The following is a 19,857-nucleotide window of genomic DNA, read 5'->3' on the forward strand; positions in this document are numbered from 1 at the left end:
GGTCTGAAACCTGTTGTGGTCCTATGGATATACACGGCACTTATCAGACCAATCATCACTTACGCTTCTGTGGTCTGGTGGCGACGGAACATGGTTAAGTCCACAATCCGGGAACTATACAGGCTGCAAAGAAGTGTATGTTTATGCATCACGGGTGCCATGAGTACAACCTCTGGTGATGCCCTAAATGCTATGCTTGATTTGCTCCCCCTGGATCTTAAGATACAACAGGAAGCAATAAAAGCAATGTGTAGACTCCATAAATATGGTTTCTGGCACGAGGATGGAACTTCGGGACACAGAGAAATCTTTAAGTTGCTATTGGAGCAGTATCCACTGTTTTTGGCACCTAAAGATGACCTGATACCCACAGTTTCATTCGGAAGGAAATTTGATGTCAGATTTCCATTGCGTGAGCAATGGAGCAATCCAGAATGCATGCAGGGAAGTTTGACGGATATTTTCTTTACCGATGGGTCCAAGACTGAAATAGGGTCAGGAGCCGGATGGTACTTAAACGATAGTAATAAGTATCACTATGCTATGGGGGGAATGGCAACTGTTTTCCAAACAGAAGTTTTTGCCATCCTAAAAGTAGCCGAATGGATAATCGAGAGGAGATGGAGCGGGAAACAGATTGGAGTCTTCAGTGACAGTCAGGCGGCATTGAAGGCCCTGGAGAACGCGAAGCAAACCTCGAAGATTGTTCAAGAATGTAAGAAGAAGCTTAATTCTGTCGCAAGACAAAACAGGCTTGTACTTATATGGGTTCCGGGACACTTCGGTGTTCAAGGAAACGAAATTGCCGACGAATTGGCCAACCGTGGATCAGCGGTGCCCCCACAGGGGCCAGAGCCAATAATCGGAATCAGTCCCGCAGGAATCAAGAATTGGATCAACGATTATGTAGGCAATCTACATAAAGAGCGATGGTCCGGTCTAGAACGCTGCAGAACTGCAAAGTGTTTTGTGACAAGTCCGAACAGAAAACTGTCAAACTTTCTACTAAAACTTAGAAGGAAAGACATTCGGTTGATGGTCGGCATCATTACAGGACACAACCCATGGGGTCGGCATATGACCACCATTGGAATCATCGAGGACCCGGTATGCCTGTCATGCTTGGAGGAGGCGGATAGCACTGAGCACTTTCTCTGTGAGTGTCCTGCCTTTGCTAGAGCGCGACTACGAGTATTGGGTTCCGATGTCATGAGAATGAGTAATATTCGTGATCTAAAACTGGAGGATATTTACAGATTTGCCAAAGAATCTGGAAAATTCTCACAGGACTAACTATCTCTATCTCTGTCTCTATTCTTTCCTATCTCTTTCTCTGATACTTTTCTCCCTCCCTCCTTGACTATCTACCCCCTTTCCAGAGCTTTAAATACAATGGGCTTTTTAGCCTGAGTGTTTTAGGAGCCACCAAATCTCCTGGTGCTCCTTGGTTCGACCTCTTCAACTTCAACTTCAATCCCGCGGTAATTGGCGCAAATTGCAGGATCGCCCTTCTTATGGATTGGGCAGAGCACACTTAAATTCCAATCGGCAGGCATGCTTTCATCCGACCATATTTTGCATAGAAGCTAATGCATGCACCTTACCAGCTCCTCGCCGCCATGTTTGAATAGCTCAGCAGGCAGTCCGTCGGCGCCCGCGGCTTTGTTGTTCTTTAGCCGCGTTATAGCTATTCTCACCTCGTCATGATCGGGTAGCGGAACGACAATTCCGTCGTAAGCGATTGGGGTATCGGGATCTACACATTCTCGGAGACATGCGCAGCTGTCACTGTTTAATAAGTTCGAGAAGTGTTCCCTCCATAATTTAAGATTGTTCCGTACGTCATTCACCAGATCGCCGTCTTTGTTCTTACAGGAAGATGCCCCGGTCTTAAAACCTTCTGTAAGCCGTCAAACTTTCTGGTAAAATTTTCGGGCGTTGTTCCTATTGTCCAGCATTTCAAGCTCCTCGCACTCACGTATTTCGGCCTCTCGTTTCTTCTGTCGGATAATACGTCTCTCTTCCTTTTTCAGCTCTCTGTAGCGATCCCACATGGCTCGCGTTGCGCCTGATCGCATTGTGGCTCTATAGGAGGCATTCTTTTTTTCTGCGGCAGCATGACATTCCTCGTCGTACCAATTGTTTTTTCGGGCTCGCCGGAATCCGATTTCTTCTTCGGCGGCGGTACGTAGAGAACGAGAAATGTTGCTCCATTGTTCGTGCGTGCCGGTTTGTTGGGCAGTACTCTCTGAGAGCAGGAGTGAGAGTCGAGTGGCGAATCTTCTGGCTGTCTGTTGTGATTGCAACTTTTCGATGTCGAACATTCTTTGCGTAGGTAGATGTACGTTCTTTGCTGCACAGAGGCGTGTGCGCAGTTTGGCTGCAACAAGGTGGTGGTCCGAGTTGATGTTGGGTCCTCGGATCGTTCGTACATCTAATACACTAGAAGCGTGTCTTCCATCTATCACAACATGATCGACCTGGTTTCGTGTTTTTCGATCAGGAGACAGCCTGATGGCTAGGTGAATCTTCTTATGCTGGAATCTGGTGCTGCAGACTACCATGTTTCGGGCCCCGGCGAAATCGATCAGCCTCTGTCCGTTACCGGATGTTTCGTTTTGCAGGCTGAATTTTCCGACTGTGGGACCAAAAATTTCCTCCTTTCCCACACTGGCGTTGAAGTCGCCAAGCAGGATTTTTATGTCGTGGCGGGGGCAGCGCTCGTAGGAACGTTCCAAGCGCTCATAGAAGGAATCTTTGGTCGCATCGTCCTTCTCTTCCATCGGCGCGAGGGCGCAAATTAGCGATATGTTGAAAAAATGGAATTTGATGCGGATTGTTGCGAGACGCTCGTCCACCGGAGTGAACGACAGTACTTAGCGACGAAGTCTCTCTCCCACAACAAATCCAACACCGAATTTGCGCTCCTTTACATTAAAACTGTAGTAAACGTCACAAGGTCCTACTCTTTTCTTGCCTTGTCCCGTCCATCGCATCTCTTGGATGGCAGTGATGTCAGCCTTTACTCTCACGAGGACATCAACCAGCCGGGCAGTGGCACCTTCCCCATTGAGGGACCGGACATTCCAGGTGCATGCCCTCAAATCGTAATCCTTATTTCGTTTGTAGTGGTCGTCATCAGTATAGGGAGGTCTCATCCGAGGCTTCTTTAAACTTTTCATGGGGGGGGGGGCGGGGGATTTTTAAGTGGCGGGTCCCAAACCCAACGCACAACCAGCTATCCTGGAATGCTTCGCCTTCTCACGTTAGCTCACTCCAGAACGGGTGTTCGGAAGCTACCCAGAGGATACGTGGGCTAATCCTGGCCGTTGTGAGCTGCTTGAATCATATACAGAAGAATCGACCTGGCCATTCCCAAGTGAATGGCGGTCAGGAACTTTCCCCACTTGCGTGGACTTCTACACATGGAACCATCCTCCAAAATATTAGACGCCCACATATCAGCAAGTAAATGCGCTATTTTTCATATATGTAGAAAACGTAATGTTGCTTCCCCAGTTTGTCCTTTTCCAATGTACTAATCCCACATTCTAACACACTAAGGATTTTAGGCTTAACATTCGACAAAACACTTGCATATAAAGAACACTGTAAATCCATTAGAATAAGCTTATTTTTAAGACTTAATATAATTAAGTTTTTATCTTCCAAGCATGTTCATCCACACATACTCATACTATTTTGGACTTTGTATTTGCGGACATTGTGTCAAAGAAAACGTCAAACTATTAAACACCTTTTACCATGCGGCAGCTAGAAGGAGTATCCGCACGTTTCCAACATCACCAACAACAACTGTTCTTGCAGAAGCCGGATTACTGGATGTATCCCCCAGAGTCAAGCGCAACACAATAATGCTCCTACCCAAGCTTCTTTACTGCAAAAATAAAATATTACTCGGACTGGTAAACTCAGCTAAGACACAATATAAAAATAGCCGCAAACCGTCCACCATACAACGTTGTGTTCAACTTATGCCCAAACTTAATGTCACATCAGACGCGATTTTGCCACCAATTCCATTAAAACAACAGGTATTATTAACAACTAGTCGTCACTAATTATAAATTCGGTAAGGATGATCTTGATACACTAGGTTTTATTTTAAATTCTTCAAGTAAATCAAATTAATAATCCTCATAGCAACCGAGGCAAGAAAAAGGCAGCCATTGCCAAACGAAGGATCACTAGATGACCTGGCCAAAGCGAAAATCTTACAGCACCAGAAGGCAACTCGGATGCCTTCAAATAAATCTCCATCACGCAAAAACAGCCTCGGACGTGCTTACGAAGGGATTTAACCAAGAACTCTTGGATGTAGCTTTCATTCAAGAACCATGGGTACGTAAAGGAGTCGTTCTGGGACTCCAGAGCGTAAACGGTAAGTTGATATATGCTGCTAACAAAGACCGTCCTAGAGCGGCGTTGATAATAAATAATCAACTAACCTTTATCCCAATATCACAGTTTATTACAGAAGACCTGGTGGCGATTTGGGTAAAAGTGCCAACGAGCAAAGGTGAGCATGAGGTAGTACTCGCCTCCGCCTACCTTCCAGGAGATGAGGTCACTGCTCCAACAAGGGAGGTTATAGCCCTGGTGGAATATTGTCAGCAAAAACGTCTCCAGTGGATCCTCTGCTGTGATGCAAATGCGCACCACACAGCGTGGGGGAGCACAAAAATTAATCCAAGAGGTGAGTACCTTCTTGAATTTCTACTTAGGTATAATAAAGCTATCCTAAACCGAGGCAACGAACCCACATTCATTAATGCATTCAGAGGAGAAGTCCTTGACGTCACTCTCTCTAGCCATAATGTTTTGTCCGAAGTCTCAAACTGGCAGGTGTCAGAGGAAACAGCTATGTCGGATCACAGACATATTAGATTCGATATAGGTGGAACCAAACCACAAATGACAATTTACAGAAACCCCAGAAAAACTAATTGGGACTACTTTCACTTTTGTTTAGAACAAAGTGTTAACTGCTCTAGGCGTCACATTCAGCTTATATCTGATCTTGAGTTCGAAACGAATGAACTACATTCAAACATAATATCTGCGTTTCACGAAAGTTGCCCAGTAAAAGTGAAAAAGCCACAGAGAAATGTTCCTTGGTGGAATAGTACACTTTCCAACCTGCGTAAAGAAACAAGAACCCTATGGAATAGAGCTAAAGCAATGGGGGACTGGTCCTCCTACTCAACAGCCCTAACCAACTACAATAAAGAATTGAGGAAATCTAAAAGGGCTACTTGGAGGAATCACTGTGAAAAGATTTGTAGTCTTCCGGATGCTATTCGTATCCAAAAAGCCCTACTAAAAGATCACTCAAGCAGCATTAGTACCCTGAAAGGTCAGACGGAAGCTACACAAGGAATCCAGAGGAAACCAGCCAACTTCTGCTGGACACTCACTTCCCTGGATCACTTGTGCTAGACGAGATCTCTGTACCGGCAGAAACTACTACATCTGCGGGTGCTGAGAACTTAAAACTAGCAAACAAGCTATTCCATGAAAAGCGGGTACAATGGGCGATATCAACATTCAGCCCATACAAATCTCCTGGTCCTGATGGGATATTCCCCTGTCTTTTACAGCAGGGTGCACACCATATTATCCCTAAGTTGACCAGACTATACAAAGCAAGCTTACTGCTAGGATATTTGCCTACAAAATGGGCTGAGGTTAAGGTCGTATTTATTCCAAAGGTAGGGAAAAAACCCGAACAATTGCCTAAATCATACAGACCAATTAGTCTCAGCTCATTTTTCCTCAAAACAATGGAAAAGATAGTTTATCAGTATATTAGGGAAAACAATCTAGCTAAATTTCCACTGCATCGACTTCAATTTGCCTACCAACAGGGAAAATCCACTAAGACTGCAATACACAGCCTGGTAACAGTTATTGAAAAGGCTATTGAGTCCAAACAGATAGCTCTATGTGCATTTATTGACATATCAGGAGCTTTTGATAACACCTCCTATGAGGCAATCTATAATGCCCTATATCTAAAGGAGGTACCTGAACCCATCAATAGATGAATAATATTCATGCTGAAATCTAGGACGATCAGCACCGAACTAGGAGAAACAATCAAATCTATTAAAGCCACAAGAGGTTGCCCTCAAGGTGGCGTACTTTCTCCTCTTTTGTGGACTCTAGTCATAGATGAACTTCTCCACAAACTGAATAACCTAGGATTTCACACTCAGGGTTACGCTGATGACTTAGTAGTTTATGTTTTAGGCTGGCATGAGGAAACCATTTTGGATCGCATGCAGCAAGCCCTTACAATAATAAACAAATGGTGCACGGAAAAAGGGCTCTCCATCAACCCATCCAAAACAACACTTGTACCGTTTACTAGGAGAAGGAACATAAATCTCAAATGTCCGACCCTTAATGGAACAACACTTCAACTCTCGACAGAAGCGAACTATCTTGGCGTCAGTCTTGACAAAACGCTTACATGGAGTTCCCATATTGAGAGAGTTACTTCAAAAGCCACAAGGGCATTCTTTGCCTGTACAAGACTTTTTGGTAAGACATGGGGACTAAAGCCTAGAATGACCTTCTGGACATTCACAACAGTTGTGAAACCCACAGTCACTTATGCATCCTTAACATGGTGGCCCAAGGTCAAGCAAAGAAAGGCAGCAAACGAATTAAGAAAACTGCATCGTCTGGTATGTGTTGGTATTACAGGGGCTATGAAATCATGTCCCACGGATGCATTGGACGTGCTCCTGAACATACCACCGCTTCCAATTCGAATTGAAAGGGAAGCTCGCTCGAGTGCCTTAAGATTAAAAGGTATATCTGAACTTAAAAGTGGGGATATGAAAGGACATTTAAAGATCTTAGAAGACTTCCTACACAGTCCCATTCTTCATAGGGATGATATACTATCACCCAAACCAATACTCTTCGGGAACTTCCAAGTTATAATTAATGAACGAACAGACTGGAGAACTAACTCTATCACTTTCAAACCTGGCTCCCAGCTATGGTTTACTGATGGGTCCAAATTGGAAAATGGTAGAACAGGGGCAGGAATCAATGGGCCCAAATTCAAAAAATCGATTCCGATGGGATCCTACCCAAGAATATTCCAGGCAGAAATACATGCCATTGAAATGTGTGTGAGAGAATGCCATAGAAGGAAAATGAGAGGTACTCACATCTACATACTTTCAGATAGCCAAGCGGCTCTAAAAGCCCTTCTATCAACAACTATCACCTCTAAATTGGTAAATGATTGCCTAAACCTTGTAAACACGTTAAGAAACCTCAACATAGTAACACTATGCTGGATCCCGGGACATGAAGGACATGAGGGAAATGAAATGGCTGATGACCTTGCAAAACAAGAAGCAAATATGCAACCTACTGGTCCTGAGCCTTTCTGTGGACTGACAAAAGGCCACATTAATGAATTCCTTAGGAAATGGGAAGAAAGAAAACTTGCCGCACACTGGCTAACTGTGACGGTCAGCGTCAAGCCAAACTATTCCTAAGTCCCAATAAAGGAATATCTGACAAACTTCTCTCACTAAACAGAGTAGATCTGCGTCTTTTAACAGGATATCTTACAGGCCACTGCAGCCTGAGGTATCATCTAAATAATATTGGTCTATCTGAGACCAATGTCTGCCGCTTTTGCGAAAAGGACATAGAAAGCTCAGAACATGTGCTTTGTGAATGTCCTGCGTTGGGCAGACAAAGACTTCACCCCCTTGGTGGTATCGCAGTATCTCCATGCAATCTTTGGAACAACAAACCCAAAACAGTGCTAAAATTTCTAAAAAGCCTAAACCTCTAGGGTTACAAAATAGGCCTTTCACAATAGATCAGCTCTGGTCGCAGTGCGTAATGGCCTTCGAATAATAATAATAATAATCCTCATAGGGAAATGGTTCATTACCATGCACACAGGAAGAAGGCATATGCAAATACAAATATGTGAATTTATATACATATGCGCATATACATACATATATATGCTCACTCAAGTAGGAGAGGGCCAGAGGTCGAACGTTGCCGAACGCGGGGGCCTATTGTTACTCTTTTTCGTTCGTTCCGCGCTCTCGCTTGTAGTTCAAGCAAGGAAACGCCGCATGAGCAAGATAACGCCGCATGAGCAAGGTAGCGCCGCATTTTTTGGTGCGTGCAGCGTGCAAATTATAAGACGTTATCACGGCAAAAAGCATACTGTGAAATTAAACCATATTAATATTTATTCGGTTTAGGTTGAAACATCCACGAATTTGGAAGAATTATTATTTAATCCATTCCAACTGCAAATGCTTTCAATAGCAATAGGTAAAACATTTTGAGATAATTTCATCCGTTTCCGATTCACCTCAGATACAAAATCCTCTGCAGTAAAGTGTAGCGAGCAAAGTTTGAAGCAGGCTGCAATTCGACACCGCGGGACTCGCACCATTTTTTTCTTTTTATTGTGTCTTGCGGAACATGGAACATGTTTCACCCATGTATTATAGCACAATTTGCAACTGGCTTTTGGCATACGAGTATTTGGTTTACTAAATAAGTAACAAAACTTTATCAGCTTACTTTTCTAACTACTAAGTACACATGTATAAACATTGCACTCAAATTACACAACAACCGGAGCAAAGTGTGTGCACCATAAAACATTGAAACCAAAATAAACTCCATACGTAAACTTGAATAATCCAGCGCAGACAAATAATATGCCCCGGTTGTTTTATTTGTTGCCATGTACAATACAATAAAATTTAAAAGAACATCGATTATAGTTTTCTGTTTGCTTTATTGATTAACTTGTAATTATTTGTATTACCATTGATTTACTAAGGCTAATTTAATATTATATAAATATTAAATACAATATATAAAATAAAACTATATAACTTTTAAGCTAAAGAAAACAGACAACATACTATATTCCCGACAAAAAAAGTAACGCAAAATTTATATACATATGTACATACCACTTAGGGTATAGTCTTTAAAACACGAGTGGCGCTGTAGTTGAGCAGTTGAAAACCTGTAAACGAACGGGTTCACTCATTAGATAGTTACACAGTCTCATAATCATTGGTTTGAACTTACGTGTTTGTGTCTGTATGACGCACTTGCAAAACGGTTGTGCTGCTCTCTGGCAGGAAAACGATTAAAAACAAACTTACAAACAGGGACAGGAAAAGGCTCAAATCAGCACGGAAATAACCTAATCCATGCAAAATTATAATTTATTTATTAAATAATTTGAGTCTACTAAAAACCTTACTCAAATTCACGAATTCAGAAATCCAAATGTCAGCGAATACGAAGAAATCAAATAACAATGATGTCAACGATTATGTTTGTTCTACAAATTTAACTTTTGCTCCCCTTTTACTTACAATTTCTAGAGTTAGCAATACAGTTTCTTGCTAAGGGAGCCGATTCGTGAAGAGAGAACGAGAAAGCTGTTTACTGAGCAAACCTTTAATAATTAAACCATGCCCTCAATTAAAGTAAGCTGCCAAATTACTGACTGAGTGGAAATTTTTCTGCAAACAAATTTGCAGCTTTAGATGTGGATGATGAGAAGAATTTGCTGAAATGCAAATAAAGAATGCATAAAAACATTAAAGAGTGCTTTAAATTAAGTAGCAAATAACAGCTTCACTCTAAAATTTTTAGAAATTAATGAAGTTTGTGTTCAAGCAGAAAATTTACAAATATATAACTGATTACACCACATGCTAAAAAAAAAAGAACGTGACTGTATATCTACAGACCAAGAAGAAATTAAAAAAAACTAAACGGAAAAGGCGACAAAGTACTTAACATTACTAATATAATACAAATAAAAAACCCGTACCATTATTTTTCTTCGAACTACATGCAAGTGATAACAACAAAGCCATTTACAATATAAACAAGCTAATGAACTGCATAGTCATTTTTGAAGCACCTCACCATAAGCGCACCATTCCACAGTGCACGAAATGCCAGAAATATGGGCACAAAAAAAAATATTGTTCAAGGGGTCTGGTATGCGTGAAATGCGCTGGTAGACATCTTTCAATGGAATGCAAAAGCCAAGCAAAGGAAGTTAAATGCGCTTTATGTGGAAGTAAGCATACCGCCAACTATGATACAAAGGAAGCGAAATTTATAAAGCACTGAAAATCCAAAGCCTTCCACCTCTACGTAACAAGACACAACAAATAAAAATAATACACCAATAACAACCGCCGTACCAAACTTAATGCCCGGAGTAAGCTATGCTGAAGTTGCATCCTCTTCAAGGGAACATAAAGCAGAGCAGGAACTGATTAACAAATCTGAAAAAAAACAATGATATTGAAGAGCTTAAAGACATGGTAAAATCCTTACTCAACCAAATGGTAAATATGATGAATATAATTACAATGCTTTTAAAGAATATGAATGGACAAAAGCGATAAAATTAAAATTCTAATTTGGAATGCAAATGGACTAATACAGCACTATTTAGAACTAAAACAATTTTTAGTTGACAAACACATTGACATAGCATTGATTGCAGAAACACACTTCACTGACAAAAGACTTCTGAAATTCCCTAATTATAAAGTGTATGTGACATACCATCCTGCTGGAAGAGCCCACGGAGAAGGTATTCGTATTCGACGCCTCATCTTCAATCCACGACAGTACAAATCTATGACAAAAATGAACCAGTATTTTCTCCTCCATTTATTGACCACCTAGACACATAATAAACTCGGATCAATACGACAAATACATAAAGGCGCTTAACGTCGATTGGGGCTCAAGACTCACCAATAAAAAGGGGCGTATTCTTATTAACGCATTTAACAAACACAATTGCAGATTTATAAGTAGGTACCGGAGAACCTACCTATTGGCCAACTGATGCAAAGAATTCAGTCGTGCTATGAACTATCTTCTGACCACTCGCCGATATTACCTGAATATGTAAGTTATATAAAATCAACTGGAAAAGGTTCCGAAACTATATTGACCATCAACTTATATCAAATGTGATATTAAAAGCGCAAATTGACCTTCAACATGCCATTATCCATTTCAACGACGTAGTACTAGAAGCAGGGATCAGATCGGCTAAAGCAAGCCAATAGAACAAATACACCAACAACTGGCATTACTATTAAGAAGCAAACTATAGAAAAAGGGAAGTTAAGACAAAGATGGCAAAAAATTAGATCACCTGACGACAAACGAAAACTAAACTTAGCTACAAAAATTATAAAAGATACCTTAAACAAGAGAAATAACGAAGAAATCGAAAACTATTTGAAGAACCTGACTCCCTCTGAAGATACAAACTACTCTTTATGAAAATGTACCTACTAAAAACTTAAAAACTCAAATAAAACATCAACCGACATTAAAAAAAGATGACAATTCATGGGCTGCTACAAAAGAGGAAAAAGCAAATTAGTTCGAGAAAGTTCTATAAAATGACGAAGAAAAGAAAATCAACAACCAAAACCACTTCCACTATGATTTTACAAAAATAAAACGGACGAATACACACGAAATAATAACTAATCAAAAAGGAATAAAACATAAAAAAGCACCCGGATATGATATGATAACAGGAAAAGCATTAGCGGAGCAACCAACCAAGGCATTTATACATTTACGAAAGGTTTTTAATGCAATGTCTCGCTTACAATATCTTGCGAAACTCTGGAAAGTGGCAGAGACTATTGCATTGCCAAAACCGGGTAAAGATCCAACTACCGTGTCATCATATAGACCAATAAGCTTACTATTTACTTACTTACTTAGGTGGCCATAACCACCCGTTACCGAGTTACTGCCCACCTCACTAGCTCTATCCAGGCGCCTCTGCTCCGCGCAAGCCTTCTCCAATTCTGTACACCAAGCGAGCATGGGGTTTCCTCCACCTGGTCTTTCCACCGGAGCAATGATCTTCCTCTGCGTCGGCTCTTTGGACGTCGCCCTCGAACACCTTCTTTGTTGGAGCTTCTTCATCCATAGGCATGACATGCCCTAGCCAACGCAGGCGTTGGATGGCGATGCGTTGAACTACGTCAATGTTGGCGTAGAGCTCATACAGCTCGTTGTTCGTTCTTGAACAGTAGTCTTCGCCAACGCGCATAGGACCGAAGATCTTACGAAGAACTTTTCTCTCGAACACCCCAAGAGCGGCTGCATCGCTTTGTGACACTACCCATGCCTCTGCGCCATAAAGCAACACTGGTATGATGAGCGTCTTGTAAAGTGTCAGTTTGGTCATGCGAGAGAGGGCTCGACTACTCAATTGCTTACTTAGGCCATAGTAACACCTATTAGCAAGAGTGCTTCTCCGTTTGATTTCCAGGCTGATATCGTTGTTGCTGTTAACAGCGGCGCTAAGATAAATAAATTCTGGCACAACTTCGAAGGTACTATATAGTTGTCCGCAATGACGTACGTTCCTACATGCCGTGCTTAGCAGAAAACGCAGCGGTGACATCTCGCTTACAGCGGCCGATAATGTCAATGTCATCGGCGTACGCAAGGAGCTGGACACATTTGTTGAAAATTGTGCCATTACGATGCACACCTGCTTTTCGGAGCCTCCCTTCCATCACAGAGTTGAAGAGGTTGCATGACAGTGGATCGCCTTGTCTGAAACCTCGAACGGCATTGAATGGCTCGGAGAGGTTATTTCTTACCTTAACGGAGCTGGTTGTGTTACGCAGCGTCATTCTGTAAAGCCGTATGAGCTTCGCTGGTATACCGAACTCAGATATGGTGGCGTACAGGCAATCCCTTATCGGGCTATCGAACGCAGCTTTATAGTCGACAAAGAGATGATGGGTGTCGACTTGCTTTTCATGGGTCTTTTCCAGTATTTGGCGTATTGTGAAAATCTGGTCGATGGTGGACTTACCACTTCTGAAGCCGCACTGATAAGGCCCGAGCAGTGTGTTGGCAAACGGCTTAAGTCTTCCACATAGGACGCTAGACAGGACCTTGTAAGACAGGACCCTTCTTCAGTACAGGAATAAGAACACTGAGATTCCAATCGTCGGGCATGCTTTCTGCTAGCCATATTTTGCAGATGAGCTGATGCATGCTCCCTATCCGCTCATCGCCGCCAGTCTTGAACAATTCAGCGGGCAAGCCGTCAGCGACAGCCGCTTTGTTATTCTTGAGCCGCTGAATGGCAACTCTGACTTCGGCATGACTAGGTGGTAGAACGCCCGAATTATCGGTTATTATCATAACCAGATTTCCGTTTTTATCTCTGCAGGCTGATCCTCTGGTCTTGAAACCTTGTGTCAGACGCTTGACTTGTTGATAGAAATTTCGAGCATCATTCCTGCCCCTGTACTCCTCCAACAGCTCACGCTCACGCTTCTCCTGTTCTCGTTTCTTGCGTCTGAAGAGGCGCTTCTCTTCCGATCTCTTTTCCCTGTAGTTATCTCACACGGGCCGCATTGCAGCTGACTGCAGAGTTCTTTTGTAAGCTGCGTTCTTCGCTGCAGTAACTTCGCGACACTCTTCGTCGTACCATTGGTTTCGTTTAGGAGGGCGTTGGAACCCAATAGTTTTTTCAGCGGCAGCTCGCATAGAGCGGGATATATGTGCCCAAAGTCCGCCTGCGTCTGCAGGTAGAGAATCGAGGAGGAGCAACTCCGAGAGGTGAGCAGAATAAGTTTCGGCAGTCCGTTGTGATAGCAGCTTAGCGACGTCTAGCTTTCGTTGCGTAGTGGGGCGCACGTTCATCGCATTGCATAACCGCATGCGTATTTTGGCTGCGACAAGATAGTGGTCAGAGTCGATGATCACTCCACGGAACGTTTGCACATCCTGCACACATCAAGCATGCCTTCCGTCGATCACAACATGATCAATTTGGTTGCGCGTTCTTTGATCAGGAAACAGCCAGGTGGCCTTATGGATGTTGACGTGCTGGAATCTGGTTCTACTAACTACCATGTTTCGCGCCGCAGCGAAGTCGATCAGCCTTAGACCATTGTTCGATGAGGTCTCGTGGAGGCTGAACTGACCGACAGTGGGATAGAAGACAGATTCTCGTCCACCCTTTGCGAATCTCGCATAGAAATTGTCTTTGATTGCATCGTCCTTTTCTTCCGTTGGGCTGTGCGTGCAAATCAAGCTTATGTTGAAGAACCGTGCCTTGATACGGATTGTGGCTAGCCTTTTGCTCACAGGTGTAAACCTAGACACGTGGCAGCTGTAGTAGATATCGCAGCCTGCTTGCTTAGAGCAGCCTTTTCCTGTCCATCTTATCTCCTGGATAGCGGGGGTATCAGTCTTAATTTTTTGGAGGGCTTGCGCCAATTGGTTAGAGGCACCTTTGCTATTTATGGTTCGAACATTCCAGGTGCATATCCGTAAATCATAGTCCGGTTTTCGTTTGCGATGGCCGTCAACGTTGCGGGGTTCATTATCGGATGCTATTGCGGTCTTCACTGGTTGTTTTTTGTTTACCGTGGCGCATCCCAATTTAATGTCCTTGGGGGACATTTGTCTCATACATTCGTTCACCGGCCGGCGGGTGCTCAGCAGCTATCCAGGATGGCTAAGGAAAAGACAGGATCAAATCCAGGGGGCTGTGTGTCGACTTGGATAAAGCAAGTGACAAGGATAGAGCCCTGGAGTTTGCCATGTTAAACCCAGTCAAGGCCATTGCCTTGTATTGCTAAATCCCATACATCCCATCCCAGCTTACTACCGACAATATTTAAAATTGCTGAAAAATTACTGAATGATCGAATAAGCTAATTTCTAGACCAAAAACGTATAATACCGGATCATCAATTTGCATTTAGAAAAAAAAACATTCGACAATTCAACAGATCCATAGAATTACAAATAAAATCCAATCAGACCTTGAAAGCAATCGATAATGTGCCGCAGTATTGACAAAGCGCTAAAGCGCTTGACAAAGAGTGGCACAAGGGCTTACTCCACAAAATAAAAAGAATGCTACCTTTTGACTAGTATCTCATCATAAAGAGCTACCTAACCGACCGGAGCTTCCATATTAAATATCACAATCAACGTTCAGATATTCAGGAAATAACTACTGGAATTCCGAAAAGTTCCAATTAAAATAAATGACAAAGCAATTACAATAGCATCAACTATTAAATACCTAGGAATACACTTGGACTCCAAACTAAATTGGAATCACCACATAAAGCAAAAGGTCATACAAAGAAAAGAAAAACATCGAAAAATTCATTGGTTAGTCTGGTCTAAAAGCTGTTAGTGTACAAAACTATGATTAAACCAATCTGGCTATATGGACTGCAGGTGTGGGGAAGGGCTAAAAAAACTCATATAGAAAACATCCAATGACAACAATCGAAGAATGTTCGAATTTTACCATGTCTGACAGGTACACTAAAATTTATGACATCTACAGGACTTTTAATATAGCAACAGTAGACGGAGAAATCAAAGAGATAACAGCAAGGCACTTTGAAAAAAATACACACACACTCTAATGCAGAAATCAACATACTTCTTGAAAGGGAAAGAAACACAAAAAGACGCCTGAAGAGAACCCGACCAAACGACCTAATAAATGCTAAAAAACAATAAATATGTAAAAATAGTTGCAATGCTGTTATATAGTTGTCTAATTGTAATCAGGTAAAGTGAAACTTGTATTGTATATTATTTAATTGTACATTATTTCGTTTATTATAATTTTATCGCTTTTGACACTGGCCATTAAGCGATGTATATAAACCCTGACCAAATTGTTAAACAACATACTTAATGACTTAATGTCAATGGACAGATGTATAAAATAAATGGGGACTAAAAGAAATGATAGCTTTTAATGCCGAGGTGGAACATGTTTTTTATACTGATGATGTTTTAGTATTTTCCAAATTAAAAAACCTTAACAAAGTCGTTTATACTTTCCTTAACATTTCAAACAGCATAAACATATGGTCAAAAATATCAGGCGCCAACATATTAGTAAGTAAATGCGTTATTTTTCATATATGTAGAAAACGTAAATGTTGCTTCCCCAGTTTGTCCTTTTCCAATGTACTAATCCCACATTCTAACACACTAAGGATTTTAGGCTTAACATTCGACAAAAAACTTACATATAAGGAACACTGTTAAGCCATTAGAATAAGCTTATTTGTAAGACTTAACATAATCAAGTTTTTATCTTCTAAGCATGTTCATCCACACATACTTACACGATTTTGGACTTTGTATTTGCGGACATTGTGCCAAAGAAAACATCAAACTATTAAACGCCCCTTACCATGCGGAAGCTAGAAGGCGTTTCCAACATCACCAACAAAAACTGTTCTTGAAGAAGCCGGATGTATCCCCCAGAGTCAAGCGCAACACAATAATGCTCCTACCCAAGCTTCTTCACTGCAAAAATAAAATATTTCTTGGACTGGTAAACTCAGCGAAGCAACAATATAAAAATAGCCGCAAATCGTCCATCATACAACGTTGTATTGAACTTATGCGCAAACTTAATGTCACATCAGACGCGATTTTTCCACTAATTCCAGTTTTCTCCCAGGCTTGAATCCAAAACTATTTGTATCGCGGATTTGCTAAAATGTTCCAAAGAGTCCACCTCGTCTAATGAATCCTTCCAACATTTCGATAAAATCGTTGCTCCTTCAAAAAACGTATGGGAGTTGGTTTATACGGATGAATCTAAAACAGACAGCAGTACATCGTTTGCAGACACAAACCAGCTTGGTGTCATAATCCCAGTCGGTGCTTTACCTTCATACTGCTCAGTATTCACAGCGGAAGCATTGCTTGAAGCGGTAGTTTATGCCTCCGACAAAGGCGGCAAATTCATTATTTGCAGCGATAGTAAATCTGTGATGGACGCTCTATTGAACAATTCTAAGGAAACTCCAACAATCACCGAAATCCGAAATAATAGCTTATCAAATAAAAATTCCATAAGGAATGTGGGTCATGCCGGAATACAAGACAGCGAGTGCGCTGATACCAGAGCCAAAGAAGCCGTCCAAGAGCCTCTTCACTTCAGTGCACATTTTACTATCAAAGATATTCGGAAAATTTATACTAAAATCTCTTCAGGATACGTACATTAGTCAATGGATTAATTACTAACACCACTACAAAAGTGCAATTCTACTGGCATCAACAATCCATATATCCTACACACATGTCTTCTCAGAACCCCAAGATATTTTCACGCCTTCGAATCGGTCACACCCATCTTCACATCCTAAACGGCACAGTCAAACCAGACTGCACTTTTTGCAACTCAGACGACTACACGACAACACACCTCCTCGACACCTGCCCAAGATTGAAATACACTAGAAATTCAATTCATCCTAACCTTGAACTTTCGAATCTACTTAACAGCACAGATGACAATAGCATTAATAGCGTTTTCGTTTCTACACAAAAATGTTGAAATGCCGACGTGCAACAGTTTTTCAAAGTCGCACTTCACCCTGTGAAACTGCCACCATTTTTAAGGTTCAGTGCAGCCCTTCACATTTATAAAAGAACACAAACTGTAACCCTGAAATACAATCAGCTTTTTTTCGCGCGCTAATCGGACAAGGAATTGCAGAAATTTTTGGTGGACAGTTTACAATAAAAAAATAAAAGAATGCTACCTAATGAAGAAACAAAACAGTTACAGGTAAAATGAGAATGTCTTGACTTTTCTATCAAATGTGAAAAAGTGAAAAATGCTAATTATTTAAACGATCCTTTTTGGTAGTATGGACGGAAGGCGAAACGAGACTTCTGCTGGATAAATACGCCTCCTATTTGCCGGACATTGGTCCCTTCAAGCAGTTAAAGACAAAAAAGGACATGTGGATGAAAATTGGCCCAGAGTTCGATGGGAAAAGTTGGAAGCAGTGTGAAGAAAGGTATAAGACCATCATGAAACGTAAAAAAGTGGCGGTGGAAAATAACAGCACCTCAGGTGCAAAACGCCAAAAGCTACAATTTGAAGAAGAGCTCGAAAAAATATGCAAAATAGATGATTCCATTGAGCCGGCAGTAAAAATAAGTAGCCAATGTATGATAAAAAAAGAGTTCGCAGCAAAAGAAAAGCAAAGAAAGAGGAAAACGCTGCAAGAAACTATGTTAGAAATTGCTGCTAGGAAGGAGGAAGCCAGAGAGAAGCGACACAAGGAAAGAATGGAGAAAGCTGCAAGAATCGAAAGCCTTTTGGAAAAGTGCATCAGTGAAAACAAACCAGCTTGAAGCAGTGGGCGTCTGAGGTAAGTTATTAAAGCCGGTTTGAATTGTGTATGCTGCTTATGATCCATTAAATGTTAATTGAAATATTTTGGTTTTGCAGGCTTCTGTAATTTAGTATAAAATGGGAGGAAGTGCCTTTCGTTCCTGGTCCAACGTTTCGCCTATTTATTTTTTACTTTGTTCCTGCTTGAAGCAAATAAATATGATCTCCCTTATTTTCAATAAATACAATATATAAAACAAAAGAAAAAGTAGTTTTTTAATATTTATTGAAGTTTCTTTCAAGGTACATCTTGTTAATGCAATTAGTGCGTTCGAAAACCGTGCTAGTCCAAAGTTTTACATTTTTGGTCTCTTCATTGACTGGCCTTAAAACGTTACTTAGCTGTTAATATTGTACAAATAAGGGGAAATGCCGAACGAAGTTAAAAATAATTTTTTGATTTGATCGGAACGTTAATTTTGAACATTTACTGTTTTTGAACTAATCTATTCAATGTTGCTAAGTAGAAAATTTCCGATTTTCATAAACAAATTTAGGTACTTTAAAAAAACATGTCACAAAAGTGACTTTATTTGGCTTCTTTTTATTTCGCCCAGCTCAGTAAGAACAGTGTCGCTTACTTCGAAAGGAAAATGTTGTGCCTGAACGGAAGCAGGATCAACGCAGTATTCTTTTTTCTGTATAAAATCTTGTTTGTCTAAGTTGCCGGAAACGACATTTTAACAATCCAAAGGCGTGTTCAATTCGGACCCGTGTTTGACTATTGTAAATTTGTAATTGTATCTCTTTTCTTGCTCAGTTAAATTCCCGTAATCCCTATACGGCGTTAACAAATAATTTCGGATCGGATATGCAGAGTCCCCTAACACATGATATTTTGGTAAACATAGCTTTGGAAGTTCTTTACCAATGAAAGATAACTTCAACACACGCGAGTCGTGCATTTTACTCGCCACGCCAGTGAAAACATCTAAAAATTTTAGATTTGCATCACATATACCCTGCATAGTCACGGAAATTGTGTCATGCCTATTTATATATGTTGAATGAATTTTTTTTTCGGCGCCCTTGTCGAAATGTAAGTTCCGTCAATGCAGCCTAATACGTTAGGAAAACCAGAGATTGCCGCAAACTCATTTGATATAATCTCTTTTTCAGTAGCACTTTGAGAGAATTTTATGATGTCTGGTGAAAGTTCAATCAGAAACGACACAACATTGTTTATCACGTTATGGGCACAAGAATATGACACATTAAACAGGTTGCTAACCTCACGTATGATAGTTTTATTGCGGCAAAACCTACATAAGAAAATTATTTGAATTAAATGCATACACATTGGAGTCATTCCATTGTTACCATAAAAACAATAACACGTGTGTGTTTGGCGTTACTTGTGGTCTCCCTCCTTTATAGTTCCTCCTTATATAGTACGAGCTGTTTGTGTATTTTGCGATTAAATCATTCGCACTTTCCCGTTCAATGCGAAAATTTTGTTTAAACTGTAAATGTTAATAAATTATAAAAACATAGAGTATATAAACAAGCACTGAACAGAATTATTGAAATGGTGTCTA

At 41.0% G+C, this 19,857-nt stretch overlaps 2 protein-coding genes across 3 annotated transcripts; one reads left to right on the top strand and one right to left on the bottom strand.

The window, feature by feature from the left end:
- Positions 1-8,946: 8,946 nt before the first annotated feature.
- On the bottom strand, positions 8,947-13,612 carry LOC128869602 (uncharacterized). Of its 2 annotated transcripts, none has more exons than XM_054112174.1 (2): positions 9,305-13,612; positions 8,947-9,244 (listed from the first exon to the last, which is right to left on the bottom strand). In XM_054112174.1, exon 1 carries the CDS (start codon positions 12,593-12,595, stop codon positions 11,873-11,875), a length of 723 nt encoding a protein of 240 aa, XP_053968149.1. In that variant the 5' UTR covers positions 12,596-13,612; the 3' UTR covers positions 8,947-9,244; positions 9,305-11,872. The 2 variants fall into 2 exon arrangements, with proteins under 2 accessions (XP_053968149.1, XP_053968150.1); XM_054112175.1 differs by having other exon boundaries at positions 8,947-9,061; positions 9,127-13,612.
- A 4,152-nt stretch (positions 13,613-17,764) lies between these two features.
- Positions 17,765-18,279, top strand: LOC128869376 (uncharacterized). Its single transcript, XM_054111918.1, has one exon. It carries the CDS (start codon positions 17,881-17,883, stop codon positions 18,277-18,279), a length of 399 nt encoding a protein of 132 aa, XP_053967893.1. The 5' UTR covers positions 17,765-17,880.
- Positions 18,280-19,857: the final 1,578 nt, after the last annotated feature.

This window comes from Anastrepha ludens, chromosome X, assembly GCF_028408465.1.
Source record: "Anastrepha ludens isolate Willacy chromosome X, idAnaLude1.1, whole genome shotgun sequence".
Lineage (NCBI taxonomy): Eukaryota > Metazoa > Arthropoda > Insecta > Diptera > Tephritidae > Anastrepha > Anastrepha ludens.

Excerpts from the sequence above, each read along its gene's own strand:
- LOC128869602 (XM_054112174.1), bottom strand. The coding sequence starts at position 12,595 with ATGGCACAATTTTCAACAAATGTGTCCAGCTCCTTGCGTACGCCGATG.
- LOC128869376 (XM_054111918.1), top strand. The coding sequence starts at position 17,881 with ATGTGGATGAAAATTGGCCCAGAGTTCGATGGGAAAAGTTGGAAGCAG.